General features: G+C 47.9%; 1 protein-coding gene across 3 annotated transcripts in view; it reads right to left on the bottom strand.

Moving 5' to 3' along the window:
- Positions 1-14,609: 14,609 nt before the first annotated feature.
- Positions 14,610-16,784, bottom strand: part of LOC144149997 (sulfotransferase ssu-1-like) — a 49,023-nt gene continuing 46,848 nt past the window's right edge. For all 3 annotated transcript variants that reach the window (XM_077681763.1, XM_077681764.1, XM_077681762.1), the window contains exon 5: positions 14,610-14,920. In XM_077681763.1, coding sequence (XP_077537889.1) covers positions 14,660-14,920 — 261 coding nt within the window. In that variant the 3' untranslated portion in view covers positions 14,610-14,659. The remainder of the gene's footprint in view (positions 14,921-16,784) is intronic.

Here is a 16,784-nt window from a genome sequence, read left to right as displayed (position 1 = left end):
CGTGCACTTCTGAGAAAGGTTGCATTTAGCAGTCAATTGTGTTTCAAACCTACATCGGTGGCGGAGTTACGCGCTAAATTTTAAATCGAATAAAAACGATTTTCGGCTTCCAAATCAACCACGATGAAGGAAAGGTGACCGCTGCAGGAGAGGCAGACCCCGAGCGATCTCTTGAACTACTGTGATGCGTGGCGGCAAGGGGAGAGGTGATGACGCTCACGGCAGGCTTGCAAAGCCTGCAAAGTCATCTCCCGCCCAGCCCGCAAGATTGGTCACTGATGTGCTGACCGAGTGAACGCCTGCACCTGGTCCGGTCAGGCCTTCCACCACATGTGTTTGGTAGAAACGAACCGGGAAGTGAAGCACTTGAAGTTCCTTGGGCACTTAAGGGGGACTCACCTGTTAACACTCCCATGGGCCTTGGTACTTCAGGACCCACGCACTTAAAAACCATCGGGCACCAATACGAAAAGCTTCACAAATACGTATCCCCGTTCACAACAGCCCAGTTCGCTTATTTTAGAGACATGTCACTTCTGTATTTATTTATTTATTTATTTATTTGTTACTTATTTCTTTATTTATTTATTTTCACTGCAATGCATTACAGAGAGGAGTGGTGAAAAACGTTTTGCCAACAATAAAACAAAATGGAGCAACATCAAAACGGGTACGCGTGTATGGTCATCTTGAAGTTAGTCGTGTCGATGATTGTTGCGGTAGAAGCAGGTAGGTGGTTCCAATCCGAGCCTGTTGTGGCGTTTTTTTTTTCTTTACCCGTCAGAAAAGCCGACGCCACGGCCGGAATCCAACCCGCGTCCTCGTGCTCAGCAGCACAACGCCTTAGCCACTGAGCCACCACGGCGGGTACACCCGAAAAGTGGTGCGTCTCTCCAGAGGAGCACACACTCGCAGTGTGGGATTGGCCAACCAATAAATCCGACAAAGCTACGCGTTCTATTAACTCCTCTACGGCCGTTGTCGTTAAACGGAGGGGCGCGTGATTTTTTAAGTGCAATGCACTTCTTAAGCGACCCTGAACCTGCGTCCACCGGCGATGTCCGCGCACGTGGAGATGGGCGCGCGCAGCCTGGCCGCTGACATGGCACATACCCACGTGGGGGATTGGCCAGGAATCTCCTCGTCTTCCTTGGCAACGGGGGGAGATGGGCGCGCGCTGCCTGGCCGCTGACATGGTACATACCCACGTGGGGGATTGGCCAAGAATCGGGCGTGAGAAGGGCTAATGCACCTGCTTAAAGGAGTACTGACACGAAATTTCAAAGCTGAGATCCGCTCTAGCAATCAAGTACAACGACAACACAAATAGGTGTCTGTGAATAAATGCATCTTTCTTTCTTTGTAGTTGTGTGTGTGTGTGTGTGATATCTCTTTCGCGAACATTACCGAACCGCGCAAATTCAACTCGTGCATTCGCACTTTCACATTCTTTCCCTCGGGGAAATGCGGGGATTTTTTCCTTTCTCCGCGTTAGCGCGGGTATAAAAGGGGTGCCCATGCCGACGTGAAACTAGTGGCGTCGGAATGTCGTGATGTAAAGACGACTTCTGCCGGGCGTGCATCGTCATCGGCGACCAGCGTCTCGGAAGACTCCAGCGTGCTGCCGAGTCTTGAATCACCATGCTCGTCATCGGACGTCCTAGCCTACACCGAAACAATTTACGCTTCATAGGTAGCCACTTGCCCCGGATAACCTTGCATCATCCGGCCCGATCGGTAATATTGTGGGACTCTTATGTCTTGGATATGCCTCGAACTGTTTTATTATTAACTCCTCTATTCTGTAACTGTTGTTAACGCTCATCGTTTGAATCATTCTGTAACACTTACCGCTCGCCTTCGTGTTAGGTTTTAAGTTTCCTCTCGTTAATGTTTCATGTCCTCGCGCCGGTACCGTACCTTGTCTGTTCAAATATAAGCCTCTCTTTGTTGTTGTTTTCGTTCAAGGCCCTGTCTCTATCTTTTCGAACTTGTAGGCGAAGGCGGCGAATCAGACAGCCACACCCCCGTCACCGGTGCCCTGCAGATTCGGTGGGGCTGTTCTCTCGCTCGCGTTAACTTCCCACATCTTCTTGACAGCGAAACCTCTTCAAGGAGCCATGAATACAGAGTACAAGTTTGTTTTATTTGAACAATTTCATGTTTTACAGTGCCCCCAGCGATTGTCGGGATGCAAAGAATACTTTATTCACTGAGAAATTAATCAATTTCAGTTAAAATTTTGATTTTCCCGCTAAACCGTATGTTTTCGTGGTCTGCAATGACATCACAGGAACCGACCGCTCTTCAGCCTAGGGTGCCTTGATTTACGTCTCCGCGAAAAGAACAACGCGTTGAGCACGTCGACACAATTGCGGCGGCACGGGACCATTCAAAGGGTGTCTCCACCCTGTACGGCGGGGCTGGCATCGTGGTACCCATGGCGACATTCACGCGTTTGTTTACATTAGTGAACCTAGATGGCGCCACCATACCTGTGGCAAGCCGTATTCAAGCCTGGCTTGTTTTAAATGCAGAGCATTTCAGTAACTCACGATGTCACCCGCGTTGACGTCCGTAGTCCTCACGGTACCCCTCCCTACTATATAAAAAAAAATACTATCCGGCGCCTGGTTTCGATCCCTCGACCCTGCGGGCGGAACGCAATGTACATGGTGCTCTACCCACTGCGCCACAAAGCCGACACAGAATGGCAGGCTACGAACGCGCCTTATATCCTTGACTCATTCAAACTACGTCAAGAAGCTGCTGATACAACGCATTCACTACCACCAAACTCCAAAAAAAGTGGCAGTGCAACGCCAGCATGCGCGGGAGGGAGAACAAGCACAAAAAGAAAAGAACTCCTGCTGGCGCAGTTTCAGGCAGGGGGCGCGCCAGCACTGAGAAGGCGGGAAATTTGAAATGCGTCGGGTGGTAGCAGTGAGCGGATAACGGCGCTACAGCCCATTATGGCGAATCCGTGCTCTGCATTTCCGACAGTTTTCACGTAGAGTGGAACGGCTGTAACTTTTCTGCTTTTTTGGCCTGTCTTCAACGCGGTAATTAACAGACAGGGTGGCTTTTGCTTTATAAGTACTCTCGCAGCGACGCGAGAAGGAAAGCTGGAAAGGTATCTTTACAAATAACCAATCACTGTAAAGCGGGCTTTACTGTTTTACACCGAGCCTTTCTGACGCAGCCCTCACTTCAAATGTACTTCTGGACAGACATATTACCAAGGGAAACATAAGAAGCCGTGCCAAATTGAAGGTCCCAGGCTCCATGCTTTCCTAAAGCGCAACGCTGTACGTTACGCACGGACGCATGGTTTCTTGAGGGAAGATAGTCATACGATGCTCACGCATTAGTAAATTTAGATCACAGCTCAAGGGAGTGCAAAAAAAAAACTGATACGATACGGGCATTACAACTTTCCTCTTCAACCTACCCCCGCTTCAGCCACCGATCTAGACGAATTATACTGACTTTTATCAGCCTTATTACTTCCGAAGGTGAACGCCAAAAGTATCTGATAACATCAGTACAGATACCGACCTGTGCAACTAGGGTAGAAAATGGTCAAAGGGCTTCACCGAATGTTTTACTTTAACAATTAACAACAATTCAAGTCCCGCAGGGTGGCATTTACATAATTATCATCCCATTGGTCCACCTCTACGTCCGATCCACGAAAGGCAGCCTCTCTTTAAAGGACACTGAAGTGATTTGCAAACGTTGCGGGATTACTAGCGCAAATTGTAGTCCGGAGTCCATAGGACATGTTTCGACCATTCTGAGCGCGTTTACGCGAATTTATGTAGTAGAAAAATCAATTCGAAAATGGTGTCCTCCTCTCTGCATCCTTGCCCATTTTCTGTGGCGTTTTCGTGTGACGTCAGGAGGAGATGACTTCGCTTGACTGCGCTGCTGCACGGCCCGCCGACCTTCCGACAGATTCAGTCGGCCCAGCGTTTATGGTGCAGGGTTTAGTCCGCTGGCCGCCGACGGGTCGTCGTAATTCGTTGGCTCAGTTGAAACTAAGCCACGACACGTTTGTGAATGGAAGAATGTACGTTTCCTTAGTTTGTTAGTTTGTACCTCCACACAGGCGCTGCACACTTCGCTGACTGGTACGCTAGTAGGAAAATCTAAGGCCACTTGAAGGTGGGAGAAGAGTCAGCGAAGTCAATATAGGTACTAAGGAAATAAAATCAACTGATACTTTTACCGTACAGCGTAAGACTAGGGAGCACGAAGCACTTTTTTGCGCTACGAGAACAAGCACAGTGGTCAGCAGCACAATATATCTCCGCACGCTTTTTTGTCTAAAAAATGCTCTAGACGTGAGATATTGTGGAAATTTGGGGCACGCTTACTGCACGAGCGCTATACAGCGAATAGTAACCTAAGCTGCTTGAAATGCTAAAACTAAAGTGTAAATTGCTTATACATTATATACTTAATATTTCCAACTCTGGCAGCGCTGGTTCGTGGCCTAGTGGTCTGGAGCGCCAGGTATGTTTATTTTGCAAGTCGCAAGTTCGAATCCCCGAAGATACATTCTGTTTTTTGTGAGTTGCTTTTTTCGTTTTCGGGCGATGTTTTCTATACTGAGCTCACCATTTTTGGGCCGTTACGTTCACTGCTCCATGAACAAGTTCCCAAACGCGCGCAGGCTGGCACTGACGCGCTAGCGAGTTCTCGTTGGCGTGCTGTTGCCATAAGCACCGACTGCTTGCGGGCAGTGGGCACAGTTGGCCTGGTGCGAACACGCTTTTTGCGATACAGGCATGAGTGAGGCAAGCTCCAAATATGGGGGGAAAGTGCATGGCATTTGAGCGTCTGCGGTGATGCGGTGGGCGTTCATCCACTGCGTAGGCCTCGGCTAGTGATTGCTACGATAAGCCGTCCTGGGAGGCTTATCTTACGCATTTTACAGCCCACAACATGGCAGCAGCGCGGTACGACGATTACTGAGATATCGAGAATGCCCATCCAACGATACCGTCGGATGTCAAGCATGTTGTTTTACAGAGCCGAACTGAAACTTGTGTGAATGCTAACCTTGGACACCGTCCAATCGAGGTGCATCTCCTCCCGTCGTCACGGCCTTTAGTTGGTGCGGCCGCCGCAGACCGCGCATGGTAGTTTTTCTTCTTTCGCTCTTTATAAAATAATTACCGACTTATCAACCGGATGAACGGTGAAAAGTGTGTTAATTTGAGCCAGTCTACGCAGTGCAAGCAAAACCGGGAGCTTGACAAATTCACTTCAGTGTACCTTTAAATGCCACTGCTTCGATTTATGGTAAACGACCCGACGATTCGAACGCCTCCGTGGACCTGACGGGGATTACGGCAGAAACTCGATTGGGTGAGCACTGGCACTTCAAAATCGGAGCGGTATGACACTGGATGGGGTAGGGTGTACCAGAGAATAGCTTGGAAGACGACTGAAGGAAGGTTTAGCAAAGCAAGGCAGTCTGCATGGTCGGAGGCTGCCGGGAGAAATGTGGCTGTTGAGGGGTGGAGAAAAGTAGCTGCTCGCCGGCGTTGTCACCACGGTCATGTTTCAAATATTGTCAGCGGTTTCGCTCACGATGAAAACATAAGATCTATCTGCGGTGTACTGGCATGGACGGCCACCTTTCACTACTGCCGAGTTCAAAATCACGTGCTATCGAACGCCTCGCCCTGGGGTAAGCTTCAAATCACGTGGTCGAGGAGCCGTGGTCGAGGAGGCGCCGACGCGAACGTTAGCACCCACGTCGGCTTTTTCGCTCAGAGGGCAATTCATTTTTTTTTCATTAATTTCGCATTTGCATTTGCACCTTCAGCAAGCTCTTCTTTTTTGAGCAGATTATTCACTTCTTGTGGCAAGCATGATAAGTTATCTTGCTCCCATATACCTCGGGGTCGTTGTTTCTTGCCGGCAGCCATGTTGCCCCATGCTAGAGGGATGTCTGAGTAGAACATAATAGGCCATGCAACTTTCAAACAACGCAACGTTAGCAGTAGTGAAGACTCGAAGTTGTCTAACAACGTTGGCATATTCCTGCATAAGGATTCATTAGGGCATGCAGGAGCTGAAAATTTGCAACCTCTTTGCTGAAGCAACTAGAGAAGACATATGTGTCACTTTCAATGTACACTTTAGAATAATAGATGTAATGCGAGAAAACAAGCTTAGGAATGCAATATTCTTTACCAACAATTTCACCTAGCTTGGCCCGCACTCACTGCAAACAAAAATAGTATTTCAACTAGCCATTTGTTTTCACATTAACATGGTTGTCAGAGAAGGGACGTCTTTTATGCTAAAACAGCCCGTTTATGTTATAACCCGTACACTTAATATAAACCGGCGTCTTTCTTTTTCTCCTCTCCGTCCGAGTCACCGCACGAACACCGCGCAGACGTCCCGTGTGGGCGTGGTTGTAAAAAAAAAAAAAAACGTTTATTTTAGCCGCAATAAAAACAGGGAAAAAAGTGGGTGGAGTTGTCTCATTCCACAAGACAGCGGTTAGCGGCATGTGCTTGGGTCCGGTTTCGTTTTTCAGTGTTACCTTGTTTGTTTGAGAATAACCTCCGAATGAAATATCTGCGCTTTAATATTGTAGACACTAACTGTTTAATGGCTTAATTGCTTGTGTCCAAGGTTCCCGGATACGATAGACCAATCGCGCCGGCTCCGGCAGCGACACTATGAATATTTAATGGTTTCATTTGTACCGCAGATGAAAACGCACCGGTTCAAACAGCGGGACCGCGCTCTGTGACGCTTTGCAGCTACATGAGTTATATGAGCCCCGGGTTTCTCGGTACGTGCTTGAGATACTGGCTGCATAGGAAGTGTGTTGTATTCGCGGGCTTCTTGGGCCCATTTTCTTCTTTACATTAGTGCAGGTGGTTTGTTTGAGGATGACCTCGAAATGAAAGGATGGTGGTTTTTGGCACTAGTTGGGCCTGCTTAGCTTTTGTTTGATTGGGGTTTGTTTGATGATAATATTGTAATTAAACCACCGTGCTTTATTAGTGCACTCACTGCGACGGTCTCAGTTCAGCTATACTTCGGCCTAAGCTTCACACGGCCTCCGTTTTACTTCCATCAAGTCTCTTTTACTGCAAGCATCTGTTACGTAGCCATCAGGGCTATAATAGGGACCGGAAGGCACAAAACATAGTTAGCGAAGCAATTTGTGTACATAAACGGTTATTCTTAACGATACACGGCTTCTGACAGCGCAAACGCCGCATCCCCATGCAAAGTTTTTGGAGCTGTGAAAAGGTGCTTTTTTTTGCCCTTACCTTGGGCGCCTATCCCTGATATGCTATCGCGTATACGAGCCGAATTGATGCTTTCGGGGTGTTGGGCCGTTGAATGAATATTACGCGAACTAGTGGAGGCGAGGGTAGTGGTTCTTCTACCGTAACCAGCTGCTGACCCCGCTGCTTTGGAAATAATAACCCAGTACTCCCTTGAAAACGGCCTCTACAAATTGGTGTAGCGGTCTTACAGTCTGTCTCGGACTGACCATACTCATCCACGTCCAATGTCAACAGCGACATTGCAACTGACTGAGTGAACTATGCATTTTGTGAATTGGACCCCAAGACTAGAACTGTGTACATTGTGGAAATTGTGACCATTCCCTTTCTCCTCTTCCTTCCCATCCTCACTTCCCCGCTGGGCCTCATGGCCTCTCCTCTTTTATAAAGTGTTTCACTCACTCACTCCTACAAACGTTTACCCAATTTACCAGTCCATTGAGTTCGAATTGGAGCGACCAAAGCGCACCTAACGGTGTTGAAAGCTATCACCACGAGCACCTAAATTTATACGGTGTTTTTATGAGAATGGAATATTATTCTGTTTCTAAGATGACTAAGGAAGAAGCCACCACCCACCGCCACCTTCAAACCAAGACATGCCCGCACGGCACCCTTATCCCCGCCATCCGCCCCACCTACTACTCCGCCATCTGCAAGTACTGTCCCCAACCATGCACGTACACTCTACCACATGATCTGCGTGTGCTCCCACACACCATCCCTCCCCCCTTCCCCTCCCCTAACCACGAGAAGTTGGAAGGCATGCTAGGCAGCCCGGCGATCAGCTTCGGCTGGTTGAAAGGGCTCGCCAGGCAGCGACCGCCCCGGGACTTCTGGACCGACAAGACCCCTCATTGCCATGGCTCCAGAATTAGGATAAAAATAAAGCTTATTCCTGCTCCTCCCCTGTTTTTAAGATAAGTTTATCGCAAGAAATTGTTTACCTATTTCCGTATAACCGTCGGAGGCTAATTTTTTTCTTTGTCTTTACAGCGCGCATGCTTTGATCGTCTGCAACTGTCCGGCTGTACCCCGTTTCGATTCAACATGTATTTCCTTACCAGCAATGAATCTAAGGCGTTTCGAAAGCAAGTTGTTGGCCCTACATGAGAACCCAGGGCTAAAAATTGTGCTCTTCACGAAGCAGCAAGCAACATTTCGCAGAGCGCTGGAATTGTGTAGTCTACTTTATTAACGGCGAGGGCATTTCCCGCAAAAAGTGTTCTTCTTGTGATGAATATACGCCGGTTATTCAGCTAAATGCACTTTTCGAGCTCTATGTATACTGATGCTTGAAAGGACAGTTCTCCAGTTAACGAGAATTATTCCTTATAAACGCTTAAAGGAGCCATGAAGAGAAAATACAACTTAGTGTAATTTGAAAGAACTAGAATTCAGTATCTCACTCAGCTCCATTACAGCCCCGAAAGATGTTTTTTGACGAAAAAAAAAGCAAGAAGTAATAACAACTTTCAAATTTTGCGCCACAGTGACGAGTTATGAGCAAGAATGACGTCATACGGGCCAACAATAAAACATAATTTTCAGTGCGTTAACTGCACGTTAGCATTCAAGTGATGCGGTCAAATGGAACTAGAGGCCGCATTACAGACGTGCAGTCATGTGTCGTCGCGACAGGTCAGTTAGGCGGCCGCCAATCGCACAAACAAGGTTCCGTGACGTCATAGAAAAGTTGCGGGAAATTGGCTAGGGGGTCGCGACTGCTTCACGCGTTTTGTTTAATATCTCCGTTATTTGTTCGAAGATTGCGATGATATTGGTATCACTGTTATCGGGACTAAGCAGTCTTTCTAATAAACCCAACTTGTATTTTGTCTTCATGGCTCCTTTAAGGACGATTAAAATTTCGAAGCAATTTTTCCGATGTGAGCTCAATGGAATGAAAGAGCGAGAATCTGTTTGGAAGAAAAAGCTTACAAAGACACTTAGTCAGTTCTTATCACTTTTGTGAATGCAAAATAATCAGTGCCCGACTGTGGAACGGTTATTTCGGTATTGTGGACATTTCCATAGTACCTTGTATCTTTTATGACACCAGCTCGTGTGGCTCAGTGGCAAATTCGTTATGCTCTGCTGAGCCCAAGGCCGCAAGTTCGATTCTCGGCCCCGGTCACGGCTTTACTGATGAAGGTGGAAAATAAAATTAAAGCATTTCCACTCAATGTGGAACTCAACGTGGGACTGTCGGAAGTGCGGAGCAGTGATCTGCCATGGTTTCCCTTGTGGTATTCTAGTGAGCGCCTTGAGCTTATATATGCTGCTGTTTTTTTTTATGATTTCCGTACATTTAGTAGAGGCAGTAGACATCGTTTGAATCCTCTGGCGTTGCGGTCTTCTGCGAGAAAGCGCCCGCTTCCGCTCGATCCGTTCCAATTGTTGGGTGTACATGGCGGGAAAGCCTGGCTGTTCGCAGGTTGCATTTAGAGTGCTGTCGTACCAACGCCGCCTGTATAGCATTGCCAATGCAGACGGTGCTGATCCTACTCTCCCGCGAAAGGGGCTGTAACGCCATCTCTTGACTGCTTTCAGTGTCAGCCTGGTGTTGATGCCGAAAGTAGTCAAGAGAGGGTGCCGCAGTCCCTAAAAACAGTTATAAAGAGACGATGGATTGATTTTTTTTCATAATTTGTGGTTAATAAGGCGGTAATTCATGATCTTTTTATTATTTGATCGTGTACTGGAGCAACGACCGCGTCCGTGGCAACGGCTCAGCGCAAAAGTCACCCCCAAACACTGCACATGCGGGACGTGTGCCTTTGTGGCGCAATGGGATAGCATTATCTTCGTAACGCGAGGGACCCGGGTTCCTTCCTGAGCAAGGGAAGCGGTTTTCTTTTCTAATTGTTTGGATGCGTGACGCGGTGACCCCGGACGAGGTATACGACGACAAGCCGGGCCCCTGAACTGCTCCGCACACAAAAGAGCACCTGTCGGATGAGATTTTAGCGCACGTTAAGTACCCCCGGGTGGGCAAAATTTATCCGGAGGAGCCTTCCATTACGGCGCGCCTCATAGCCCGGGTGTGTTAAACTGTTCGGCGTTCACCGCTCTAAACCCCCCGATTTGGACCCCTGGTGACTGGACTGCAGTGCCGCTTGGGGGAGTCGCGGCGGTTGGACGACGCTCGCTCGGCACAATGCGCGCTGAAATCGCGTGTTCTTTATTAATCGTCGGCCTACTCTCTGCTCGCCGTCCTTTTCTTCCTCTGCCCATTATTATGACTGAGGGCCTGCGCCCATGCCCCTTGTTCGGCATATATACCCGGTCTTCGCTTTACGAAGGCCTAACATTGAACTTTAGGATGTATCAAGGAATTAACCTGAAACACACTGTGCCTAAAGCTGTGGCTAGAGGTTAATGACGCTAGGTTTCAAACCGAAAAGTTAGGCCTACAGGCTCGCATTCCATCGGCAAGCAACGAGGACATTTAGCGGCAACATACTTCTCTACTTGCCTAACTCCTGTTTGTACAATTTGCGGGTCCAAATTGCTCATGTAGGTGTCAGTACGTGCTTAAACACACGTCTCTTAGTGGAAGGCCACAACGCATCTACCAGGTCGCCCTTTGGTCGAAGTTAGATAGAACCATCAAGGTACCGCGTTGGGTGCGTATACACTTGTGTCGCATTCCATAGGCGCCGCGTTTCATTCCCACCCAGACACAAATTTACCCAAGTTTCTTTCTAACTCGGTTACTCTGTTTGTATTCTTTTTGCGACGTGAGGTATATTGTTTGGCATCTCTCTGCTACGATTGCGGATTTTGGACCGGTGTATTCGTCCCATGTTTTCGCCTTAGGGACAGAGAAATATACCTAGGCGTATGCGTACTGCGACATGGTACTTTAAAACGAACAGCGAGGCAAGAGACTGCGAAAGGAATCACTTTATTCAGTATTGAAAGGAAGTGGCCCACATGCAGCTGTATAAAAGAGGAGGCAGGAGAAAATCAGGAACAAATATTTTCAAAATTGCTGACTTCAGTTTTGTTTGACCCATTACGTCATAAGCTCGGATGAACCCTCGGATGAACCCTCGGATGAATTCACAGCAATCTCATGCCCACATCTTGTAGGTGGCTAGTCAACGATGGTGAGATCCTGCAGACAGCCAAATAATGCCGGAAACGATTAGCGCTGACGTGAAGAGATACAGGGTTTCCTTGCACCCCTCGTTGTTGCTTCGACCGCACATGTATGTCTTTGTCAAAATTTTGTGGGTAACGGTGACCGTGGCCGGAGCAGGCGCGCGATCAAGCAGGGGCGCTGCGCCTGTTGCTGTCGGCAGGTTGCGCGGCTAAAGAGAGTGAGGGGAACTTTAGCGCTTTCTTTCGTATTATGGCTGGCGCGATAAGTGCAGCGGGGGCCCTATTCTCGACTGCACAAATTGCCGCCATTTCTCCCATGTTTTTTTGCGTAAGCACGACGTAAGCAATCAGTGACGTGATGCACCTATAGCTATGACGACATGCAGTGTAATTTGACGAGTCATTCATAAAGATCGCTACCAAGGTATCAAATATTGTGCCAGAAAGATATAAAAACACTTGGCATTTACTATAAAAATTAAGACGGTAGCTGAGGCTGACAAGAAAAACACATTTCTGAAGGTCAGACTTGGCGCCAACACCACAAGGCGATCGAGTAACGTTGATCCAAAAGCGAGCGAAAGGCGGATGTCGAGCTAAAGAACATCACACAATTTTTTTACCGTATCTATTTATTTCTTTCAATCGCTTTTATTAACATAGCTGGGCTCTCTGCTTCAATGCAAGCTTTGTTGCGTTATCACCTTCCCTGCCGCCACCACCGCCACGCCATCGTCTGCTGCTATGTTACAAGTTTATGGCGTGATCACAGAAAAATACGGCCGCAACCATCGCTTCTATGACACATAAGAGCAGCGAAGCGCTACGCCTGATAACCGCGGAGCGCACCGATGTCGCCGATTCACTCATTCGTCAAGCTCGACTGCAATCAGCGCTGTAATGAACTAAATAGTCACTTTTCATTGTTATTTTTCTCTTGAGTTCGATCATGTGACCCAACAGCTTACTAGGACAAGTATGGACAAATGCCATGCATTGGGTTCTCTTTGTCATGGAGAGGCTTGTACTGCCCTCTTATGTTGCGGTTACGCCAAACAAATATTTTTTTATTTCATTGCCAAACATAAAAACATAATACTGCATATTATTTGTATGTCCCATGATCGCTGACTTGGAAGCAGTTGAAACTATAATTTGTTTCGGTAGGAAACATGCTTTAAACAGCGCGCATGCGAAACTGCGCCTGCTGCAAATTGCCGCACATTTCGCGGCGCCGTAAGCCGGGACAATATTGTGCCCTATTTTGCTTGTATTTTGCGACAAAAACAGCCGCCATTTTCATGCTGTTACGTAGCATTACGTCACTTTTACGCAGGCTGAAGTTGCCAATGCATCACGTAATCGTTCCCGCCAACTGTGTAAATTACGTCACGCCTACTCAGCCAATCACAGAGGGGGTGTGTATTAAAAGCAGTATTGTTGTTGAATAGCAAAGACAGGCTTACGTTGTCATGTCCGCCGCATTTTGTCTGGTTTTTCATTGCCGGCCAAGAATTATGCGCCTTTAGTAACGAGAAATAAGGCAAACTTTAGAACTGGTGTCCGTAGACGACATGAAACGTCAAAATGACGACAGCACACACAACCGCTTTGTCAACCGGAAGCACGTGACCAAAATTGAAAGTCAATCAGAAAAGACTTCCGGAAAATTGCCTAAATTGCCGGCAATTTGTGCAGTCGAGAATAGGGCCCCGGGGCCGGTTTCTCAGAGCAGGCGAAATTCGCTTCAGCGCAGGCACTTTGCGCAGCACTTGTCGCGCAGGGCACACTACAAAAGCAAGAGAAAGAGTTGCCCTCCCTCTCTTTAGCCGCGCAACCAGCCGACAGGAGCCAGCGCAGCGCCCCTACTCGGCCGCGCGCCTGCTCCGGCCACGGTTGCCGTGGCCCACAAACTTTTGACAAAGACTGTACGTTTCGTATGCAACACGGTTTATCTCAATTGACGGAGTGTGCTATACATCTTGTGCGCCTCGGAGTAGTCTTCACAACGAAATTCTTTTCCTAAATCGTACTCGTGACGTCACCATTGTGTATCGGTGCGATGTTAGGGAGGACTAGAGCACATATGTGTTTGGCCGCGCTTTTTGTCGGCGCAAACGACAACGCAAAACTTACTGCATGCGAGAAATATTTGCGTGAAAGTCTTTTTAGGCCCCTGGAAAGGAGAGGAAAGAGTAGTGAGGGGGTTTCGAAGCTCTTGTGCGATCTCGCAAAGCCTCCAGGCTGGAGGCCACTCTGTTGCTGTATTCTTCTGTACCTCCTTTTGTGTGTGTGCGTGTTTTTAGTTATTAATTGATTTAACTCTCAGCACATTTTCACCATACAACCGACGTAGCAAGCACAGCATTGTGTAGTGCTGACATTTTATGTCTCCTGAAACAATTACCTCTATCACACACTTCTGCATGTGCATTTCTATAGAACGCCGGCCTCTACCGTTGTACCACTGTTTAACGCAAGAGGAAACATTTGTTTGCAACCGCGAGTATATCAGCATTTCTGACGTATGGTTTCGCTACCCATACCACTGGCGGTAAGATTTCAAGCTGTGTCTGTTTTAAAGCAGGAGCCATTAGAACAAGAAATATACGCGTGCTGCACAGTCATTCGAAGCACTCCGTTGCTGAAAATGGAAAAAGATTGAATAGCCCCATTCTAAATACTATGTGAAATTTTGTTGATATTTGTGTTTTTCGGATGCAGCGACCTCAAAAGTAGTCTACTGTTTTTCCCCTAAAATAAGCACCGCAAAGTGTGGTTTTAAAAAGTAGATTTGTTGGGATGTGAACGATGTTAAAAGCAATTTGAACTTGAATAACGTATACAAACTGTCGGCAGCAATAACGGCCCGTTGGGGCATCCATCCACAGTTGTCGGAGGAGGGATCGAGAGAAACTTTACAAACTGGCCGTACAAGTGGACGTCAAGAAAGCGACCCCAAAAGCATGATAAAAGCGTAAGACAATTGACATGCACAAAAGAGTCATCTTACGTTACTTCTTATTGGCAGGTATCGTCACAGCCTGCAAGCCACTCGCGACCTAAAGCACATGCCAAAGTCGCTAGGAAGCGGGGAGCGCAGTCGGCGTGTTCACTGGGCTTACAATATACAATACAAAAATGAGGAGCAGGAATGAACGTTCAGAGTTTCTAATTGAAAAATAATTCCTTTATTGTACCCAACCCAGGCTCCCCGGTCACCGCGGGATGTCGACGTCCTTCCAGAGGTCCATCACGTCGCTGCCTGCAGTCTTGGTTCGTATGCGGTCGAGCATCCTCTGCACTTGGTCAGCGGAGAAGTGGCCCTTCCAGTCCCCCACGGCGCCCTTGCGAACAAACTCGCCAGTCATTGGCCTTGTGAGCAGGTCTCGTATGCTGTCGTCGCCATTGAGTACTGCCTGCGTCGCCGAAGTTCCCGACATCTGTGCCTCGCTTGAGCCGTATTTGGGTGCATTCTCCTGGAAGATCAAGAATGAAGAACAAGGTGGAATACATTTACAAAAGACGACGAATAAACCGTACGGAGCCATAAACACCGAAAACGCTTATCTCAGGACCTTGGAAGGTAAAAGTGCAGGAACTTCTTCCTGTTCCTACATAACAGACGATGCTAATCACCATCATTTTCACCAGCACGGACTGAGAGGTGGCACGCGCTCGCGCTCCACGCGCACCACTTCGATTAAAGCCCTCATTCTCATTAGACATGCGTTCTCCGTTCTCTCTCGACGGCTTGGCAGCCGGAGGACCTCGAAATCCATTACAAAAAGAATAGTGGTAAAAATACGCGACCCAGTGCGAACATGACGGTCTCGTAGACAGCCAGTCACGGTACCATGGACTCACGGAAGCTGTAGTCCGCCCCCACTATGCTCGGCCGTTCGCCGCCGCACTATCTCAGCAAATTGAACCATCTTTCTCTTCAGTCCCTGTGGTTCTGCTGTCGTGCATAGTGCTGTTTTTCTCCCGGTTTCTTATCGTTTGTGTTTTCTTTTTAACACATCGCTTGTGGGCATACCGGAACCATGACTTTCGGCTCGTGCTGTCTGCGCGACACTACGTTCAGAGGCGACAAGCGGAACTCATGAAGATTAAGAGCCTGATTCACGGGGGTCACTTCGGTATCGCCAGGCGAACCATCAACGTCCCGGTGGACCTGGACAACATGGTTGCGACCATTTCCCGAGACGTTTTCGGAGACGCGGCGATTTACGTCCAACGTAAAAAAAATGCAAGTGATGAAGCCAGTGTGAAAGCAGAAATGTAAAGCTTCGCCTTACATCGATCCTCACCTATACGTGACATCCTCCAATTTTTAACACAACAAGCGGTCCTAAGAAGGTGACAAGAGCCGACGGCTTACAGCAGGCGATACTAATAACACGGGCTTGCGCAACACCTGTCCAGTCGACAACACTGCACTGCAGCGTGTGCTACCTGAGGGTGTTTACGCATTTACATTTTTTCTTAGAATTGCTTGGCGAAAGTAGTTTCGTGTGCTTTTATTTTATTATTATTGGAATTATGCGGGACAGCGCCAAATTTAGGCATTGGTTCGCTCATTGACAGTGGCAAAAGGCTTGTTGCTGCATCGACCTTCAGCGCATGCAGCATTCAAAACGCTCAACCGTTGAAATTTGTCACCTGACCTGCATGGCATTCTTGGCCATGGTGCACATCAATCCCCATCCGAATTTACAGGCGTGAATGTCAGCGGGACCCCCACGTCGGGCACTCAACCAGACATGGGTCTGGAAAGTGTTGCGCTATGTCACGACGACGCTAAACCACGTTTTGAATTCTTCGCTCTCTCATGCCGCGTGCTTTGTACAGTGTGTATGCTTTTCGTGGCAAGTTTTCATAAGGACTCGTGACACCACAGTCACAGTGTGTTGGGTCTATTCCTCCTTTTTAACGTTCGTACAGGTGCTATTCATTGGCCAATCGACCAGCAGTCGTACCACCGAGTCCATTGTGACAAACGAGGTCTTTGGGATTATAAAAATAATCTGGAGAGTTGGTGTTCCCCATTGAGCCCAGTAAAGATGTGTTTTTCTTGTCGGCAGATGTAGCGCTGTGAATGACTAACCCTGGGATGCAGCAGTGAAGTTCTTGTTTGCAGTACGTAGCATCAACCTGGAGTTACACTGCTTTCAAATGCGAATAGGAAAAAGAAAGCAGTAACTATACGCTTGGCTCATACCGCTCCGCAAGTGTTAAAGACGGATAAACTCATCCACAGCACATTTATGGCAGTGCCTGTTGGTGGCACATGTGAAATGGCGTGGGCAATTTGCGAGCGGAAAAGAGAAGCAGAAATGC

This window comes from Haemaphysalis longicornis, unplaced genomic scaffold (genome assembly GCF_048455015.1).
Source record: "Haemaphysalis longicornis isolate Haplotype H1 unplaced genomic scaffold, Haemaphysalis longicornis Haplotype H1 scaffold_8, whole genome shotgun sequence".
Classification (NCBI taxonomy): Eukaryota; Metazoa; Arthropoda; class Arachnida; order Ixodida; family Ixodidae; genus Haemaphysalis; species Haemaphysalis longicornis.
This window is presented reverse-complemented; position numbering and strand designations above follow the sequence as displayed.